This window comes from Parasteatoda tepidariorum, chromosome 9 (assembly GCF_982258835.1).
Source record: "Parasteatoda tepidariorum strain Cologne lab strain chromosome 9, Ptep-v5.0, whole genome shotgun sequence".
In the NCBI taxonomy this organism is placed as follows: Eukaryota; Metazoa; Arthropoda; class Arachnida; order Araneae; family Theridiidae; genus Parasteatoda; species Parasteatoda tepidariorum.
This window is the reverse complement of record NC_141763.1, coordinates 23,590,955-23,611,499: the sequence shown is the minus strand read 5'-3', so window position 1 is coordinate 23,611,499 and position 20,545 is coordinate 23,590,955. Positions and strand designations below refer to the sequence as shown.

General features: G+C 29.0%; 1 protein-coding gene across 2 annotated transcripts in view; it reads left to right on the top strand.

Annotated features, from left to right (window-relative positions):
* LOC107451545 (dual specificity calcium/calmodulin-dependent 3',5'-cyclic nucleotide phosphodiesterase 1) overlaps positions 1–20,545 on the top strand; it is a 600,146-nt gene that overhangs the window by 472,961 nt on the left and 106,640 nt on the right. For both annotated transcript variants that reach the window (XM_043042289.3, XM_043042288.3), the window contains exon 2: positions 16,488–16,559. In XM_043042289.3, the coding sequence (XP_042898223.1) occupies positions 16,488–16,559 (72 nt within the window). The remainder of the gene's footprint in view (positions 1–16,487; positions 16,560–20,545) is intronic.

The following is a 20,545-nucleotide window of genomic DNA, read 5'->3' as shown; positions in this document are numbered from 1 at the left end:
TGAGGACTGTAATGCTGATTAGTGAATTGCTTTACCTTCTAGGTAATGGGCTATAAATTTAGATTTGAATCAGTACAACATGAGCTGACCATTAAAACGGTAAATGAACTCTAACGAATTAAAGTGGTAAGGAATTTAGGTCTTGTATTGCGTCATGTACGCTATGTTGAATCATGTTCCTTTAGTTAAATTCTGCTGTTAACCCATTAACAGGAATATCAACCGGTCTCGAGTTTTTGATCTTCCATTGGAAAATCGTGGATTCACTAGAATTTATGACCTAATTCATTTCTAAGATATACAATTTCCTATACGTATCTTAAATTATTTTTGAAAAGGAAATTAGCAATTTTAGTGAGAAATATTCTTTTCATCTATTTCCACCGAAGGTAGACACCAGGATGAACCTTGTTAGGTCATTTTATCCAGAGCAGAGTTTTTCAACCTTTAGAATTCTAAAGAACTTTGATAGGGTTCCGCAGTGCTCCCTATTTACTTAATCAAAGCGTCAACATTTAGTAAAATTTTAATTTTTATAAGAGATCGAATTCTCTTTTTAACGTATGCATGAGAAAAATCTTTCTCTTTGTATGCTTCGACTAAAACAAAATTCAGAAAGAATTTGGTTATTGGAGGAGGCATTAGGTTGGAGATTTCAGCATTTATTCCAGACAAAAAAGAATTCGCAAAGAGAAACAATCACAACCAAATCGTTTAAATAATGTTCTTTTTATTAAAGTTTTGTAATTTAAAATATTGTTGTTTTTATTAATTGTTAATAGAACATATCTTAAAATGAAAAACATCTCATTAACTACCTTAAGATCAAGCTTAATTTTACAATATTATTAAAATGTTTGTATTGTATTAAAATAAAGATGCAGTATTAATTTTGTAAATTTGGGTAGGATGAAGCTTTGTTCGATTTTTGTATAAGAGTTTCTCTCAAGAAAACGAAAAACTCGAAGGATTCCTCAAGGAGTAAACGGTTGGAACACCCCTGATCTGAAGCAAAAGACCAGATAAGTCTTTACTCGAAAAAATGCTATTGGTTTTCAAAATATTTCTGCTTTTGTTCACTTCTGATTGAAAAAATATTTCCCAAAACGTCTCAAACATTGGAGGGTTCGTCGATGGAAGCGAAATGAATTTGATAAATCGCGTCCCTAAGTAGTCGTTTTCTGTAGTGGACGCTACTCACTGAATCCTACTGAGACATAGTTATTTTGTAATCGTGTAGTGGTTTTTATTATTTTTGTCTTTAAATAATTCCTGTAATGGACGCTACTCACTGAATCCTACTGAGACATTGATTCCTCAGTTATTTTGTATTCGTGTAGTGGTTTTTATTATTTTTGTCTTTAAATAATTCCTGTAATGGACACTACTCACTGAATCCTACTGAGACATTGATTCCTCAGTTATTTTGTATTCGTGTAGTGGTTTTTATTATTTTTGTCTTTAAATAATTCCTGTAATGGACGCTACTCACTGAATCCTACTGAGACATTGATTCCTCAGTTATTTTGTATTCGTGTAGTGGTTTTTATTATTTTTGTCTTAAAATAATTCCTGTAATGGACGCTACTCACTGAATCCTACTGAGACATTGATTCCTCAGTTATTTTGTATTCGTGTAGTGGTTTTTACTATTTTTGTCTTAAAATAATTCCTGTAATGGACACTACTCACTGAATCCTACTGAGACATTGATTCCTCAGTTATTTTGTATTCGTGTAGTGGTTTTTATTATTTTTGTCTTTAAATAATTCCTGTAATGGACGCTACTCACTGAATCCTACTGAGACATTGATTCCTCAGTTATTTTGTATTCGTGTAGTGGTTTTTATTATTTTTGTCTTTAAATAATTCCTGTAATGGACGCTACTCACTGAATCCTACTGAGACATTGATTCCTCAGTTATTTTGTATTCGTGTAGTGGTTTTTATTATTTTTGTCTTTAAATAATTCCTGTAATGAACGCTACTCACTGAATCCTACTGAGACATTGATTCCTCAGTTATTTTGTATTCGTGTAGTGGTTTTTATTATTTTTGTCTTAAAATAATTCCTGTAATGGACACTACTCACTGAATCCTACTGAGACATTGATTCCTCAGTTATTTTGTATTCGTGTAGTGGTTTTTATTATTTTTGTCTTTAAATAATTCCTGTAATGGACGCTACTCACTGAATCCTACTGAGACATTGATTCCTCAGTTATTTTGTATTCGTGTAGTGGTTTTTATTATTTTTGTCTTAAAATAATTCCTGTAATGGACACTACTCACTGAATCCTACTGAGATATTGATTTCTCAGTTATTTTGTATTCGTGTAGTGGTTTTTATTATTTTTGTCTTTAAATAATTCCTGTAATGGACGCTACTCACTGAATCCTACTGAGACATTGATTCCTCAGTTATTTTGTATTCGTGTAGTGGTTTTTATTATTTTTGTCTTTAAATAATTCCTGTAATGGACGCTACTCACTGAATCCTACTGAGACATTGATTTCTCAGTTATTTTGTATTCGTGTAGTGGTTTTTATTATTTTTGTCTTTAAATAATTCCTGTAATGGACGCTACTCACTGAATCCTACTGAGACATTGATTCCTCAGTTATTTTGTATTCGTGTAGTGGTTTTTATTATTTTTGTCTTTAAATAATTCCTGTAATGGACGCTACTCACTGAATCCTACTGAGACATTGATTCCTCAGTTATTTTGTATTCGTGTAGTGGTTTTTATTATTTTTGTCTTTAAATAATTCCTGTAATGGACACTACTCACTGAATCCTACTGAGACATTGATTCCTCAGTTATTTTGTATTCGTGTAGTGGTTTTTACTATTTTTGTCTTAAAATAATTCCTGTAATGGACGCTACTCACTGAATCCTACTGAGACATTGATTCCTCAGTTATTTTGTATTCGTGTAGTGGTTTTTATTGTTTTTGTCCTTAAATAATTTCTGTAATGGACACTACTCACTGAATCCTACTGAGACATTGATTCCTCAGTTATTTTGTATTCGTGTAGTGGTTTTTACTATTTTTGTCTTAAAATAATTCCTGTAATGGACGCTACTCACTGAATCCTACTGAGACATTGATTCCTCAGTTATTTTGTATTCGTGTAGTGGTTTTTACTATTTTTGTCTTAAAATAATTCCTGTAATGGACGCTACTCACTGAATCCTACTGAGACATTGATTCCTCAGTTATTTTGTATTCGTGTAGTGGTTTTTATTGTTTTTGTCCTTAAATAATTTCTGTAATGGACACTACTCACTGAATCCTACTGAGACATTGATTCCTCAGTTATTTTGTATTCGTGTAGTGGTTTTTACTATTTTTGTCTTAAAATAATTCCTGTAATGGACGCTACTCACTGAATCCTACTGAGACATTGATTCCTCAGTTATTTTGTATTCGTGTAGTGGTTTTTATTGTTTTTGTCCTTAAATAATTTCTGTAATGGACACTACTCACTGAATCCTACTGAGACATTGATTTCTCACTCACTTAAATTACAAAACATTAATAAAAAGAACGTTATTTTAATGATTTGGATGGGATTGTTTTTCTATGCGAAGTGCTTTTGTGTCTGGAATAAATACTGATATCTCCAACCTAATTGTCACCTCCAATATCCAAACTCTTTCTGAATTTTGTTTTAGTCGAAGCATACAAAGAGAGATATTTTGTATTCGTGTAGTGGTTTCTATCATTTTTGTCTTAAAGTAATTCCTTAGAACTAGTGTTTTATTTTTTATTTTATAACACTAGATCTTCTGTAGATCACAAAAAAAAAGAAATACTTCCACGGAAGCATACATTTCAAAGGTGTAAAACGCGTAGTATAAATAAATAAATAAAATAAAATAAACCAATTGGAACCAAAATGTGCCGAAAATGGAGTAGAGTATGAAGATATTTTAAGTTTTAAATGAACCAAAACAAGAAAACTTGTTTATTTTCATACATGACAAGCCTACGTTAACAGTTTTGGTCTAGACTCGTTGCTGTAAATTCGCTTTTATGATCACTGAAGTAACATAAAATATTCTGACTTGAATTTTAACGTGTCATTTAGTTCAGTTTTAGGTCGGGAAGACATTTCCAAAATCAGATACGAAGATATCAGCATTTGAGAGTACGTGTTTATCAACTTAAAAGTAAGGAATTGTACAACTGAACTCCTTTTAAATTCATTTATAACAGATGTGATTTCAACATCAAAATTCCAAAATGTTTTATACAACATGCAACTACTAGTGTAAACGAATTTTTCGTGAAAATATTTACATTTTAAATTTTATTTTGTAATGAATCTTATATTAGGTATAATTTATTCAAACAGTAGAACCAAAAATTTCGAATTAGTTTTAAAGGGTGACCGGGAAAAATTTATAAAGTAAAAACAAATGTTTCATGAGGCGGAAAAGAAATTCTTAAGATTTTCCCTTACACTTTAATTTCAGAAATCAAGTGAAACAGTTTTGTCATCTAGATATATTTCCTTTGAATTACAAATATATTTTACATACTGCTTTTCGAATTTCATGGAAGATAAAAAAGCTATAGTTTAAGTGCCTTACACTTGAAGCAATGCGATGATTTTAAACTATATAATGCTATATCTTGCCATGAAGAACTATCTGGGCTTCAGAACAGGAAAATAACTTATATATTTTAAAAGTCATTAAATTTTTTTAAAAAATCGCCGATTTGGCGACATTTTTCGACCTAGATGAAAATTATCAATAAGTTAGAACTTGCGGAAGGATACTAAATAACAATGGTGATTAAAATACAATGAGTTAATATATAATGTTAGTGAGGTCAATTTGAAGAGAGAAATCATAGACTGAATTTTTGATTTCTAAGCTAGATAAAACAGATTTCAACATACTGAATTTAGAACTAGGAATATTCACTAGATCTGCAAAACTGTGATTCCAAATATGTTATCGCAAAAATTCATTCTCTTTGTTTAAATCTTTGTGTAATGCATGTTTAACCAAAACCAAATATAATATTAAAAAGTCTCGAAATCAAAAGGGATACCAATTTATTCCCCTCGGTTGAAAACTACTTTCTAGTGGTTGCCAAATTTTTCTTAAAGAATTTTTTGTAATTTTAATTATTGTTTTTGAAAACGTACTTAACATTCTTTTTAACCCACAACTACGTATATCTAATTCATAAGTTTAAATAAAACGCTACTACATTAATGTGAAAAGTACAAATGTGATAATATAAAACGAAATTGAAAGATAAGTTTATGAAATTACTACAATAAATGGATCGGTAAATTGTAGTGACATGTAAATATTTATCCTTCACTACGAACTTTTTTAAACTGAAGATTAACACTAGAGGCCAAATTTTTTGTTTGTATTTATTCAAGGTTGTATTTATTGTGGGGATTATAAATCTGATAAGTTTTGTTTGGGTAGTTACAGATTCTTCTTTCGAAATGTTATATTCTCTTTAGTTTAATTTCTGTCTGAATGTAGATGTACAAGTTTGTAAAGAACGCAGAAGTTTATATTCATATATATATATATATATATTTGTCTGTTCCTTTAAAAAGAACACTTAAGAGAAAAAAAAATTAATCTCAACGTATTGCATCCTAAACTGAAATATATTATAGTTTTCTTCCTACCACTTCCGAAGTAACAGAGAAGTGGGAACTTTTAATATTCCCATGAGTGAATATTAAAAGAGCGCGATAAGAAATTCCAATTCTATCTGTAGTTTTTGTAGATATGATACTCCACGAAATCTTACAAATTACTAACTGTTATAGAAAATTTACGTTAATGTTAGCAAATAATTGGTTTTTTTGTTAATGTTTAGAGATCTGAAAGTTTAAAATTCTCATTCAAATACATTTCTTTAAAAATATAATATTTAGTGGCATTAAAAACTGTACAAAAATAATGACATTTGTTTCAGTTTTATTTCTACTTTTTCAAATTTGTAAAAACCCCCAGAAACTGTATAATATTCTAAAACACTTTATAGCGCATAAATATTTAACATTATTGAAAAGGAAGGGCATTAAGATATAAACCCTACATGTCTTTCACTTTTAAAAAAATTATCCAACAATATATGCAAAAATCTTCAAACGCCCAAACTTATTTCGCAATTATGCGTGGCTTCGGGAAAATTTAATCTATATAATCATCCATGAAAACCATAACAGTAAACATTATTCGCAATAACTGCAAAGCATTATGATTTAAATGAAGATTTAAGATGAAGTAAAAACAAATAATGAACGCGAAATGCTTCATTATTTAATATCTTACAAAGAAAAAGCAATATATTCTTAATTATGATTATATTTACTTTTTTTATCGTCCGAAACGTGTCTAATGGGAAAATATACTGCGCTAAAATAATGATGGAATTTTTGATTACCTCGACACAAAATGCTGTGCATATTCGAATAGCTAATGGACTTACATTTTTTTTCTTCAAACAAACAATCTAGATCGTGTATTTTCCTGGAATTATGATTAAATACGGCGTTTGTCGTTGCAAAAAATAATGGAAGTTTTTGATAGAAGTTTAATTAAAATTACAATGAGCAATATTTTTTTATTCTAATACTAATAACTTCCTGTTTATAGTTTGAATAAAAGAAAGAGCCTTCAGCTGAAGAATATGGTTTTTTACTACATTTGACATCTATTAGGGTGTATCACAAAAAACTTATTTTTGAAATTTAATACTTCTTCTGTCCGAAATTAGTAGCTACATTTTTTAAATTTTCAATACATCTATTAGGGTATCAAAGAAAACTTGTTTTTGAAATGTAGTACTCCTTCTGTTGCAGATTAGTTGCTACATTTATTTATTATCAATTCATCTTGATGCCCAGGAATTGTTCATTTGAATGCTGATTCCCTTGTTAACGACATTAGTTTCTCACCAACCCTTCATAACGCATGGAAATTCATTTTACCCTGATTTGCCTTTCGTTAACTGTGATTTTTTTTTTGTTGTTCTGTTAGTCATTTCCGTTTTTCATGTTTTATTTCATGTTCTATTTTATTATTAGTTTTAAAGTTCATTTTTCCATTTTTCGTAGCCATCTTTAGGTTTTTATTTCAAATCATTTTTGTTTCTTTACATTCACACCTGGCATGTCTTGGAAATGAGCACCTATGTTTGATTCGCTTCAAATAAACTTTTAAAATCTTTGCCCAAACTTTTAAAATTCATTTATTTAAAGGTAATGTTTTTATCAGTATTTATTTCTTTGTATGATATTATGACTTAATGATGATCCGAACATTTTTGAAATATAAAATACTCAAAATTTTACATTACTTTAAAATATATGTAAACTTAAATGGCAGAAACGAAAATTTGATCGAAATTCGAGAAACAATAAAACTTTATATCACTTGTAATCTTAAAATATTCATTTCTGAAGAAAATTTTAGTCTATTATTTTTACATTTTGACCACTATTATCGTGAAATTTTCATTTTTGAACAAACGTTTTGTCGATTTGTTACAAATTTTTTTGATCACTTGTAACCTTGACATTTTCATTTCTGATGAAACCTTTAGTCGATTTTTTATAAATTTTGACCATTTGTAATCTTAAAATTTTTATCTCTAAAGAAATTTTTGTGGATTTTTTTTTTTACAAATTTTGATTTTGTTGTTTCTACCCTTCATCTATTATCTGCACTAATCTAGCAAGTTTAATTTGATATCAAAATCACGACGTGAATACTAGGCCGAAAATATAGGCGCTTAACGGTAAATACTATTCTGATTCGAATATTTTTGAAGACATTCAAAGCTAACCACAGAATAAAAAGTAAAACTTTATCCGTTAATTCAATCTCAAACGCGTTAATTATCTCCCTCGGCATAATGAAGGAATGACATTTAGAAATAACTAAGAATTATTGGAATTACAGACAATGAGTTTCGTTACAAAAATAATTCTGAGAAAATTTTAATCAACCTAAAGTATATTTTTGTTTTTCTATCTACCATTGGGTAAACAACGTTATTGAGTTTGAAAGGATAGAAATTATCGACAAGAAAAAAAAATCATTTTCTCTTTTCGTTTCGAAGAGTCGAATCTCATTTTTCTTCTAAGAACTGGGAAAAATTGATTTCCGGTTTTTTGTTAGTTACTTCCGTCGTCGACTGTCTTAAATTTCTTTCTTTTTTTATAACTTCGTATTAATTTCCTTCAAAGTCTAGTTTATTTATATTTTAGATTCTCTTAAACTTGGTTTTTATTTACTTTTAGCTGCTCATTTTTTGGTTAAATCAAATAGTGCGCTTAAAGTGCAGTTTTAAAGTAAAAATGTACTTTTATGAATAAAAGGCATTTTTGTAAAGATTTTTCTGCAATATATTTTGTACGTTGACCTTTATAAAAGTAACCGAGATAATTTTTGTACAATTTTCTAATAATTTATAATAATATATAATAATAAATATAATAATTTAAAATAATTATAATAATGTCTAATAATAATAATATATAAGGGTATTAATTATAATAATTCATAATAATAATTAAAATAATATATATTAATTATAATAATTCCTAAAAATAATTAAAATAATATATATCAATTATAATAATTAATAAAAATAATTAAAATAATATATAATAATTATAATAATTCATAAAAATATTTAAAATAATATATAATAATAATAATATTTCATAATAATAATTTTAATGTAATAATTATAAATATTTTTTTAGAAAATTTAGTTTTAACCGATTTAAAAAAAACTGTAGATATTAATAATGTTTGGCATTTATCTTGAAAATTTCTCAAAATATGGTAAACATTACAAAATTTCTAACATAAAGGAAAATTTTGAGAAACTAACGTGAAATTAAATAATCTCTAAAGCATTCAGGATAATTCCGTATTTATTTCTTTAAGTCTTAGTTTTATCTAAAGTTTAGTTATCTCTTAAAGTCTGTAGTTTTTCTTGTTCTTTTTTCTTTGTGATTTTTTTTTATCTTTGTTCCTCTCCCTTTTTTTTTATTGACTACTTTACATTTTATAATTCAAATCATTTTTGTTCCTTCTTATTCACGTCTGGCGAGTCTTGAAAATGGGCACCTGTTTTTGAGCGCTTGAAACATCTACTGTTATTTCTAATTTGCATAATTTTGAAGTGAATGAAGCTTTGATTTAAGCAATATAGACCTAATAGTTCAGTCTAATGAACCCTTTAAAATTAATTTTAATTTTTAATTATGTTTCTGGAACTTTTTCAAGCAAATAAAACCTTTTTTTACGAAATTGTAAAAGTCATTTAACAGAAGAAAATTCAATGCAAAGAAAAAGCATTTTGTATTTATTTATTCTTATTTTAGTTCAGAGTTATCCACAGAAGTTATTTTAGTTCAGAGTTATCCACAGAAGTTATTTTAGTTCAGAGTTATCCACAGAAGTTATTTTAGTTCAGAGTTATCCACAGAAGTTATTTTAGTTCAGAGTTATCCACAGAAGTTATTTTAGTTCAGAGTTATCCACAGAAGTTATTTTAGTTCAGAGTTATCCACAGAAGTTTGAAACGTAAGCTATAACTATTTTTGCATCGTCTTAAACTATAGAGTTTCAAATTATGAAATCCACATTTAAAACAAAACATAATATTCTTAAAAATTCGTTTATCCTTAAAATATTTTTGGAAAAATTTTTTTTATTTAAATTTGCATAAATTCAATTTGCAATTATATTACAATTACATGCATTAAAACAATGTAAAACTTTATTTGACTAACAATTTTATCATTTTCTGATCATTACTAAATTAAATAAAAAAAAATAATAAATATAAATTATAAACTTTAGTTATATTGCGTGTGCTTTCGTGATATTGTACGATTTGCAATGCTTTTTTTAGATATATTTTAGTATTTTTTCAATTATTTTGCATTTTGTAAATGCCAAAATAATTATATATACTTTTTTTTCTTACTTGTGAAGATTAGTGCTTTGATTTCGCTTAACTTTAAGCTTTTTAACTTCTATTTGTAACATTTTTACAAACTGTGTAAATTTGAGGTTGAACAATCAAATGAGAAATGCTGAGACTAGAGTCCCTATATATAACATCGTTAGGGAACTTCAAAATTGTCAAGTTTGGGGCTGCCAAATTGAAATTTATCTGACTGGTTACCACTTTTAGCGAAGTTTCTCTCAAACTTCTCTTTCTTACTCCAACATTATGTTAACTGTACTGAGCTAATTTTTTTAAACCAGTCAAATGATACGCCAAATTGTTCCTAAGTTGCGCAAACTGTTAGTTATTTTATTGACCTCTTTAAATGGAAGAATATAACTTAATTTTCAGTTCATTTGCAAAATTTTCTACTAAAAATAAGTTTGAATCAAGGAAACTAACGTTTAACCAAATATTTCACTTATTATTTAGCATGCGATAGCACAGATGACTTGATAAAATGTCAAGTGTATTTATTATAAGATTTTTAATAGCCGATTATTTTACAAAATATAGGATTATTTATCCTTGCTTTTGCGTATGTAAAATACTTTGAATAGTTCAAATTAATTTGTAAAACAAAGAAAAAATGCATACTGTTCAATATCTCAGAAATATCGCGCCAATTTGGCATCCTTTAACTTAGCTTCCTCGCCACCATTTTTTGTAACCCAAAACAGTTGAAAATTGGTTGTTGATCAAATAGCGTGATCGTAGCACTAATGAAAATAAAATTGAAATACAGTCCATTAGTTTTTTTATTCATTTGCTATCAAATGAACTAGATCGAATACTAAATCGACCACTCTAAGTTGAGTAAAAAAAAAAATTTTGTTTCGTTTCATTTCCGCTCTCTGCCAATCCCAGACTGTTACCCGTATGTCTTTACTCTCTCACTGCATAAAATATAGGGACTCTACTTGAGACAAATCTCCGTGAGATGTAATTTTTGATGCATAAATTTTACATAGTGTTTTTGTTTGAAAGGAGATGAAATGATTTAAGAATTTTCTCTCATAGAACTTTATAGTAATCGAATAATTTAACGGAAGACATTATCCTTAAAAAGAGCATGGAATTGTTTTTGACAAGCATCAAATAGATATTTCAATTTCTAAAATATCTATATCGAAATTCAATTCCCAACCCTTTCCTGCAAATATGTAAGTCGAAAGCAATAAATTACAAAAACCATACAAAATCACCATATATATGTATATATATTATACACATATATATGCTTCTTTCGATTCGAATTTATTGTGCAGTGTTTTTTACCCTTGAGAGACGTGTTTGTGGATAGAAAATGTTTGGTAATCTTGTTTTTAGTAACAAATCCTTTTTTTTTTATTCAGTGAACTGAAAAATGGTTTGTTATCTCCAGAGCAAAAATGCCATGTTACCGATATTAGTTTCTTTTAGAATATTTCAACAATAGTGACTTTAAAGGATAGAATAACTTCGAAACTAAGCGGATTACTTGTTTCTGCAAACATCTTTTTTTCTTCTTCTAAATACCTTCTTTTGCGTTTGAGAGGGTTTTTGTTTTTCATATTTTCATCTGCATTCGCAGTTTTGAAATATTGTCTTAACAAAATTTGTTTCTCAAGGTTTCTTCTATTTATAAAATTTTTATTTGATATGTCTTGTTGTTATTTTAAATGCAAAATTATTTCTTAAAACAAAAAGCATAATTTTATTTCTTTGCTTAGTTTAGCATAATACGTGTTTTTTACGATGTGCTTTTAACTTAAAAACAAAGCTAAGCATTAAATTGTTTTAATTTGAAAAAAAAATTATTTTAGTTACTTAAAATCACATAATTAATATTTAACAAGCAGAAATAACAGTTTAATTAAATTAGAATATGTGTTATTAAAATCTTTATTTATTTAGGTTATTCATTTTTATTTAATTTAAATTCTAATCATAGTTATTTAAAAAGTTATAATTAACTCTTGACAAGCATAAGTAACAATTTTATGAAACTAGTAAGAATATAACTCTTAAGCAACTTTATTAAGATTATATATTTTTATTAAAACATTTATTCTATATTTAATAAATCATACATTATATTAATGTATACATTTTAAATCGTGCAGTATTCTAAACCATGAATTATAAATTAAATAATACCTCATACTTGCCTTGAAAATTAGCTCCTATGGAACAATTAACTTGTATGTTTATTTTTTCTTCCAAAAACTCACATAGTGGTAGTTATATACATAGTGGCTTACATACCCACGTAATTACTCACATAGCGGCTAATTATGTTTATAGATGTCTTAATAGTTTTCTTTTTAGAAAATTCTTCCAAAATTAATTGTTATTTTACTATCACTTTGTAAAATCTTGCTTAAGCGATCGTACAAGTTGGCAGGTATGTAATTGGCAATTTGTTATAACTTTACAGCACCAACAGGGGTGAAAGCGAGACGGAAAAGAGGAAAGGCTGGTAGTAAAACCATTTCAGTTATAGCTAGTTTTGGGGAGGAGTTTACTTATTCTTTTTTTAAATTTTTCAACAATATCTACTTTATCTTGGAAAAGAAGCAGTTTTATATATATATGCCAGAATTATAAAAGAAATCTTGATAGTTACAGATATTTCATTTTTTTTCGAAAAAAATGCTGGAATGAAATGTTTTACGTACCAGGTTTTTCTCTTTTCCGTCTTGCTATATAAGGGCTTTCACCCATGAGCACCAAATACAAGCGTTACCGACAGAAAAGAAATGGCGGACATATTGTTGCACCTCATTATGTTGTGCCCCTGATTAATATGTATATATATCGTATTCAATCTGGCTATAATACCAACGATTTTGAAATCATTCTATATGATTACAATATTTATATTATAATGTTTTTTTAATCATAGTGGCATTGAAAAAAAGAAAGTAGTTTTTAACTTCCTTCTCTCATTTTGGTGGCTTCAAATTTAGCACTTGTAAAAATGACACCATTTCTGAAAGCTTTAAGCACAATCTTTCAAATTGTGTCAGCAATATTTCCATACAAAATCTTCCATACCATTTGTTTCCTTAACCCTTTCGCGCCGACTGTCACAAATATGTGTCAGCATAAAACCGTATCAATCAGGGTAAAAAAATAAAACTGGTAATCAAAGTAATTCTTTATCAGTTTATTTGTGGGCGGAATTATAATTGTTTGATTTATTTAATTCACCATTACTTTGTTCAAAATAAAATTATTTAGTTATACTTTGAATTAACATTGATTATATATATGATTAAACTATTAATAATTAAAGTAAAAGCAAAGTAAGTCTGTCAAATTTAGAAACGACTACATTTAAGTTACCGTTTTTATTTAATTGCATCCTGATTCTTATTTTGTATGAATGCTTTTCTGAATCACCCGTCCCCAAGGGGTTAAGAAAGATAGTTTGAGCAGAAATAGTATCAAAATGTTTCCATAATTCTGTCGTATACCTGTAGGCAATGTTATAACCTATATTTTCGTAGGATAACTTTCTACAAAGGCAATAATAAATATCATCTAGAGTAATAAGCTAACTTTAAAATAAATCCCCCACAAAGATAGCCTGAGCCTAAAGAAAACTGAAAACACAAATCATTTTGTTTTAAAACTTCGACATTGCATTTTCCAAGTAATGATTTTCCATCACTTCTTTTTTTTTTCTTTGACAGAAAAACGTCAAACAAACGAATGACAAGACAAAAGAAAATGGCCATTGTTTCAAATCACCGCTAAACTTGTTTCGTTTCTTCTTCTAAGTACCTGAAAATCTGAATTTGTTCGAATGCTTGAGCATTTGACAAATGAAACGCATTTTTCTCCTTATTTATTGAACATCAATAGTACTTTTTACTGCATTTGAATTGCATCTATTGCGCTGTTTTTTCGAGTCAACTAAATCCATCTATTTTCCGAAATATACCATGTAACATAAAATAATTCTTTTAGAACTTAAAAGATCTCATTTTTAACAAAGTAATTAGTCCATATATTTAATAAGTTTGCACTCGACGTACATTTAGTGACAATTCAACAGTTATGAGCGTTTGTCGTAAATACACGTCGGATATAATCTCTATTACGGCGCGTATGGTGTGTATACTTGCGGGCTCGAATCTCACTGTAACCCTGGCTGTATCTACGTGCTGTTTTTCGCTGCATTGTGCTATCTGTCCTTCTATTTGACAAAGGTCTATAACCCTAAATTGAGCAGACAATCCTGCATATGTATGTAATTCCTATAAAGAAATATGCAGGAAAAATTTACTAACTTAAATAGCTATTATATATTTCGATTTTTATTAGTAATTATTTTTTGCAGTTTTCAGTCAATCAGGGATATTCCAAACCTAGGATATTCTCAAATTTAATGTTTTTATTCGATTTTATAATTGAGCTTTCACTTTTTTTGTTTTTATTTGCGCTTGACTCTAGGATTTGACTTCCAATTCATCTTCTCCCATATTACTACAATATATTCTACAGGTATAGAAGGGTATAACAGGTTCTAATTTCCCCCCTATGTTTTTCGTATAAATTAAAACTCCAGGTTCATCAGGTTCTAGCTGACAAATATCTAGATCTCCCAAATATGAATCAGAAAATCTTTCTAATAAGGCTATTCTTGGTTGCATCGTTCCGCATCTCTCAGACTTGGAGCTAAGAGGACGCAAAATTAGTAAATAAAGACAGTTATAAAAAGACCACACTTTTCTTTAACTCTCTCTGTAACAAAAATTGTATCACAGAAGTGAAATAAATCACAAGAATCAGAAATAAAAAATCTATTAACAGCGAGAATCTATACTATACCATTGCTAGGAACTCATTGAAAATTCTTCTTTAGAAGTTACAATTTATCTCTATCAATGTCATGTAACTCAAAAATGTATTACAGCCACGTGAAAGTTCTTATTAGAATGAATTTCTTTTTAATCGTTAGAATTTCCACAAAAGAGAAAAAACACCGAGTATAAAAGAATATTTTGTTCTTTATAAGTATTCTATCATTCTGTTATCAGCCACCCGCAAATTCATGGCAAAAGAAGTTGAATCTAAGCACGTATATTACGCCTTTTTCCATTAAAACATAATTATTTTTCTTAAATAATTGCAATAATAGAAATTAAATGAAAAATGCACATAACATAATTTAATGCATCACTTGAAATCTAAAAATGGAGCCCTTGGAACGCCAATGTTCCAAAAATGGAACATTAAGCTTTAAAACTAGTATTATCTCTTTAAAATTTTAAAATAAAATTTCGAATCTAATGCAGGACAGGGGGTAATATTATCCATTTAAATTATATTACGCCTTTTTCCATTAAAACATAATTATTTTTCTTAAATAATTGCCATAATAGAAATTGAATGAAAAATGCACACAACATAATCTAATGCATCACTTGAAATCTAAAAATGGAACCCTTGAAATGCCAATGTTCCAAAAATAGAACATTAAGTTCTAAAACTAGCATTATCTCTTTAAAATTTTAAAATAAAATTTCGAATCTAATGCAGGACAGGTGGTAATATTATCCATTTAAAAGCTTGTAATCATTGGAATTTTGGTAAATTATGTTACAAGCAGGATAAAATTTTACAAATTATGTCAAGTTTCTAAAATTTATAAAAAAAATCAAATAATTACGGAAATGGTATTAAACTAAATGCAAAAAATTCTTCTTAATGTAACATTCAAATGTATGAAAAATAATATTATTGTTCATTAAATTTAAACTCTAAGTCCTTGTTCCGTTTTTAGCACATTGGCATGTAAACGGTTAAAGTTAAATGAAATCTCTTAAAACTTTCAACAGCTTCATGATATATTTGTTACCTCCTTTTAAGTTTTTCTAAACATTAGTCACACTGATTTTAATAATTAATTTATAATTATTTACATACGTGTCTTGAATAATTTATATTATTATATACATTGGGAGTATTTTTTCATTCAAAGGGAAAGGGTACACTTTGATTTTAGAGAAATGAATGTTACGGAACATGTGTATTTTCTGTCCTATTGTAAGCCAGTATGATTTAGCAATATTAAACAAAGAGAATAATACGATCATGAAAAATTCTTTTTAATATCATTTTTACTGAGGTGATTAGTTAATGTTTACTTTTTAAATTTATATGGCAGAAAATATACCTTAATTTTAATTTGAAGTTTTTCTTTTGTACTGTTTGTTATACTAATATCATATAAAATATTTTACAATTTTTTAGAACGTATATCACATATGTGCGATTTTACATAATACCTAAAATTTCTATTAAATTTCATTTTTTACTTCAAAAATATTTTTTAAAGGGAGAAATACAAATAATAATATCTATTTTAGAAACAGGATTATTTTGAAAATCTGTTTAAGCGCATAATTAAACCTGTTTTAAAAAATTTCTGGAATTTTTAGTTATTTTTTTTAATATTTTTTTTGTAGTTGCTAATCCTCCAGACGAAGATGATCCCGCCCAGCCTAAGGATGAAGAAACTCCCTTATCTCCTGGGCCAGGTAAATGATTTAAAACTTCATTATGCCTCACAATGAAACAGATCATAAATAAAGCGAACATATATCACAAGATTAGTTTCCGTTTTCTAAGTACTTCTTTTATTAGAAATTATTCGGAAATTATATAAACTGCTACTACCAACATTTTCACATTTAATCATTCATTTAAACTTACATATTAACCCTTTTAAGGTCGTGAGATTTATACGAGGGTTGCAAATTAAATAGTTGCAACTAAACCTTGAAACTCACAGAAGGGCGGTCATGAGCAAATGGGACATGGGAGCGGTGAGGTGGCGCTGTTGTCGATGTGTAGAGTGCAAAAAACAGTCGATCTGCTTAGGAGGGTAGTTGTTATGTTGCGTTAAAGTGAGGAGTTTTGCTTCCATCGCTCTAAAGCATGTTTTCAAAAGGCTTAATGACGAAAAAAGACGAGATGCTTGAACCTATCGTGCTACTGTCCCATACGGTAAAGCATTTGCGCCACAGGCTTCCACTAATCCTCGATAGCATTCTGTTGCATTTTTGCCATGGGCAGCCTCGATTTTAAGCCACGACCGCTGATCATCTTTTGAAAACATGCTTTAGAGCGATGGAAACGAAACTCCTCACTTTAACGCCACACAACAACTACCCTTCTAAGCAGATCGATTGTTTTTTGCACTCTACACATCGACAACAGCGCCACCTCACCGCTCCCATATCCCATTTGCGAATGCCCGCCCTTCTGTGAGTTTCAAGGTTAAGTTGCCACTATTTAATTTGCAATCTTCATATTTTCCATTAGCTTAATTGTCGATAGAAAATATCGATGGAAATTTATTTTCTTACCCATGATTGATGCTGCCATCTACTATTAACTTCAGGAAATACACAAAAAAATGCCAATGAATATCTTTGTTTATATAAATGTGGGTAACAGCAAAGGTTAGTGTGTGACCAAGAAGACAATCTAACAATGGTTTGCTGATTTTACTTGTGCCTCATACGTCCCTTCGTTTGATTAAAGCTTATCGAGCTCGATTGTAGATATAAACATAGAATATTTGTTGTTGTTTCTAATGACCTTTCGTAAAGCCAAGTTCGCTAGCCTTTGGACTACTTTTTGCATAAAGTCAGGAAAGAGCACCTTTCGTTTGACAAGAGAATACCGCAAGGATAAGAGAATGCACGTGGAATGCTGAAATACTGGTAGTAAAGTTTTGGCATGAGTTAATCTGTATGATGTCATGCAGTACGTCGTAGAGTTGACATCAGCAGAAAAGTCTGGCAGAACTTATCAAATTAGAGTAAATCAGGCAAAATAATCGAAATTGTTATTCTCAGATTTAAGATTCTCATTCAATATTATTGAGTTATTCAGAAATGCACACAGTAAAGTGTTGATATAAGTTAATTTATATATCATCCCTGAAAGCATGTAACCTTACGGCAAGCAAAAATATTGCAGTTTCAAACCTTTCATCCTAAAATAGTTTAAAAAAATTATTTTTAAAGCTTTTTTTTAAAAAGTGTCGTCATTTTTGTAAAATGGTCACTTAGGTCGAAATGACGTGTTAGCTGACGTCACACTAGCGATAGGATCAAATTGCATTGTCCATTAGAATTTCATGACAAGGTGGATTTTAGGTGAGCATACAAGACGTTGCGAAAAGAAACCTTTATAATTACCTAGATTTAAAATTATTTTTATCTAAAGACTAGTTTCCTTCAAAGATTTTTTTCACGCATGAAAACCCTAAGACAACTTCGATTTAAGGTTTTTATATAGAAGATTGTTTACCATGGTTTTGGATTAGGGTAATGTGAGTAGAATAGAGTAGATTGTCACAGATCTAGTTTTAAGATTAGAAGGTTTACACGTAAACCGCATAAAAACCTTCTTAGGCTTACAGTGAAAGGTTTTTGCTGAGTGAAAATAAACCCTATTTTGCTATCTGGGATGTAGTACGTCGACGAGTAGACATCCGGAGAATGTCTACTCGTTGATCGTTCAATACTAATCTTCGTCGGTAATTAAATTATAAGATGTCATGCAGAGTGTCGACGAGTAGACAATCGCAGAATAGCCTAACAGAGCTTATCAAAACAGAATAAATCAGGCACTGATGTTATTTCCAATTTTTAGAATCTTGTTTAATACTGTGAAACTATCTTCGGAGTTATTCAGAAATACACGTTATAAAATGTCATAAGTTATAATAAATTATGCCAAGCCACATAAATTATGTCATAAGTTTAAGTAAATTATGCCACAATGACGAGTAGACATCCTCGAAAAAGCCAGACAGAGTTTATCAAAACAGAATAAATCAGGCATTGATCACAGATGTTATTTTCAATTTTTAGAATCTTGTTTAATAGTGTGAAACTATCTTCGGAGTTATTCAGAAATACACGTTATAAAATGTCATAAGTTATAATAAATTATGCCAAGCCGCATAAATTATGTCATAAATTTAAGTAAATTATGCCACAATGACGAGTAGACATCCTCAAAAAAGCCAGACAGAGTTTATCAAAACAAAATAAATCAGGCACTGATGTTATTTCCAATTTTTAGAATTTTGTTTAATACTGTGAAACTATCTTCGGAGTTATTCAGAAACACACGTTATAAAATGTCGTAGTTTTAATAAATTATGCCAAGCCACATAAATTATGTCATCAGTTTAAGTAAATTATGGCACAATGACGTGTAGACATCCTCAAAACAGCCAGACAGAGTTTATCAAAACAGAAAAATCAGACAGAATAATCGAAGATGATATTTTAAGAATGTTATCCCTTTCGCGCCGACTGTCACAAATACGTGCCAGCATGAAACCGTATCATCCAAGGTTAAAAGATAAAACTGGTAATCAAAGTAATTCTTTAGCAGTTTATTTGTGGGCGGAGTTATAATTGTTTGATTTATTTAATTCACCATTACTTTTGTTCAAAATAAAACTATTTAGTTATACTTTGAATTATCATTGATTATATATATGATTAAACTAACAGTAATTAAAGAAAAAGCAAAGAAAGTCTGTCAAATTAGAAACGACTACATTTAAGTTACCGTTTTTTATTTAATTACGTCCTGATCCTGATTTTGTACGAATGCTTTTCTGAATCACCCGTCCCCAAGGGGTTGATGATATTTACTCCTAATTAGAATCTTGAGAATTTCCTTCAACACCTACTCTCATAAGACAATAAGTCCGGCTAGGTATTATTTTACCTGTGTTTACATTTAAAATATTCTACTTAGTATATTTTTATTTACGCTAAACTAACATAAAGAAGTTAAAACATACATGCAATGCTAGCGTTGCAGCCCAGAGAATGAAATAACATTTTCCACACAATTGCTTAGGGCCATTTCAAATAGATACCATTATAATTGCAATCAATCCACCTAAAAATATTTTTCATATCTATTAAATTTGAATGAATGCATATTTTATCGCTTAATAATCATCAAGCCTCAAATGTAAAATATGCTCTCTGGTAATTTTACATCAGACGCATTGAAAATTTATCATTATCGGGCAAGCATAAAGCAAAATTTCTGGACGAGAATTATTCCATTTGAGAGAATATTCTATTTAGAATTACGACAAAGGTATCTTTTGAAATTGAGTATTTAAATTAGTAGTAGTCGTCTATAGTTACGAATAGGCTTTTATTTAGATTATTTTCCATTCGGCCAATCTTTCGAAACGTCGAGGAAGTTTCTGATATTTATTCAGAGTTCTATTTTAAACCCTCTCTATCCTATTCAACGATGGATGAAATAATGATAATAATTCGTGATTTATTTAGTGAATATTACCTACCATGGTGGCTTTCTGATTTATTAGAGAGAACGATAGAATATTCGTTACGTATTCTGCTCCCAGCTAGCTCAGACAACGTTGCTGGTGTAAAATATCCGCAGTGGTAGACTGCTCATGGGTTAAAATCTGCTTGCTGCTGGGCTAAAGCGGGATATTTTCGTGGTT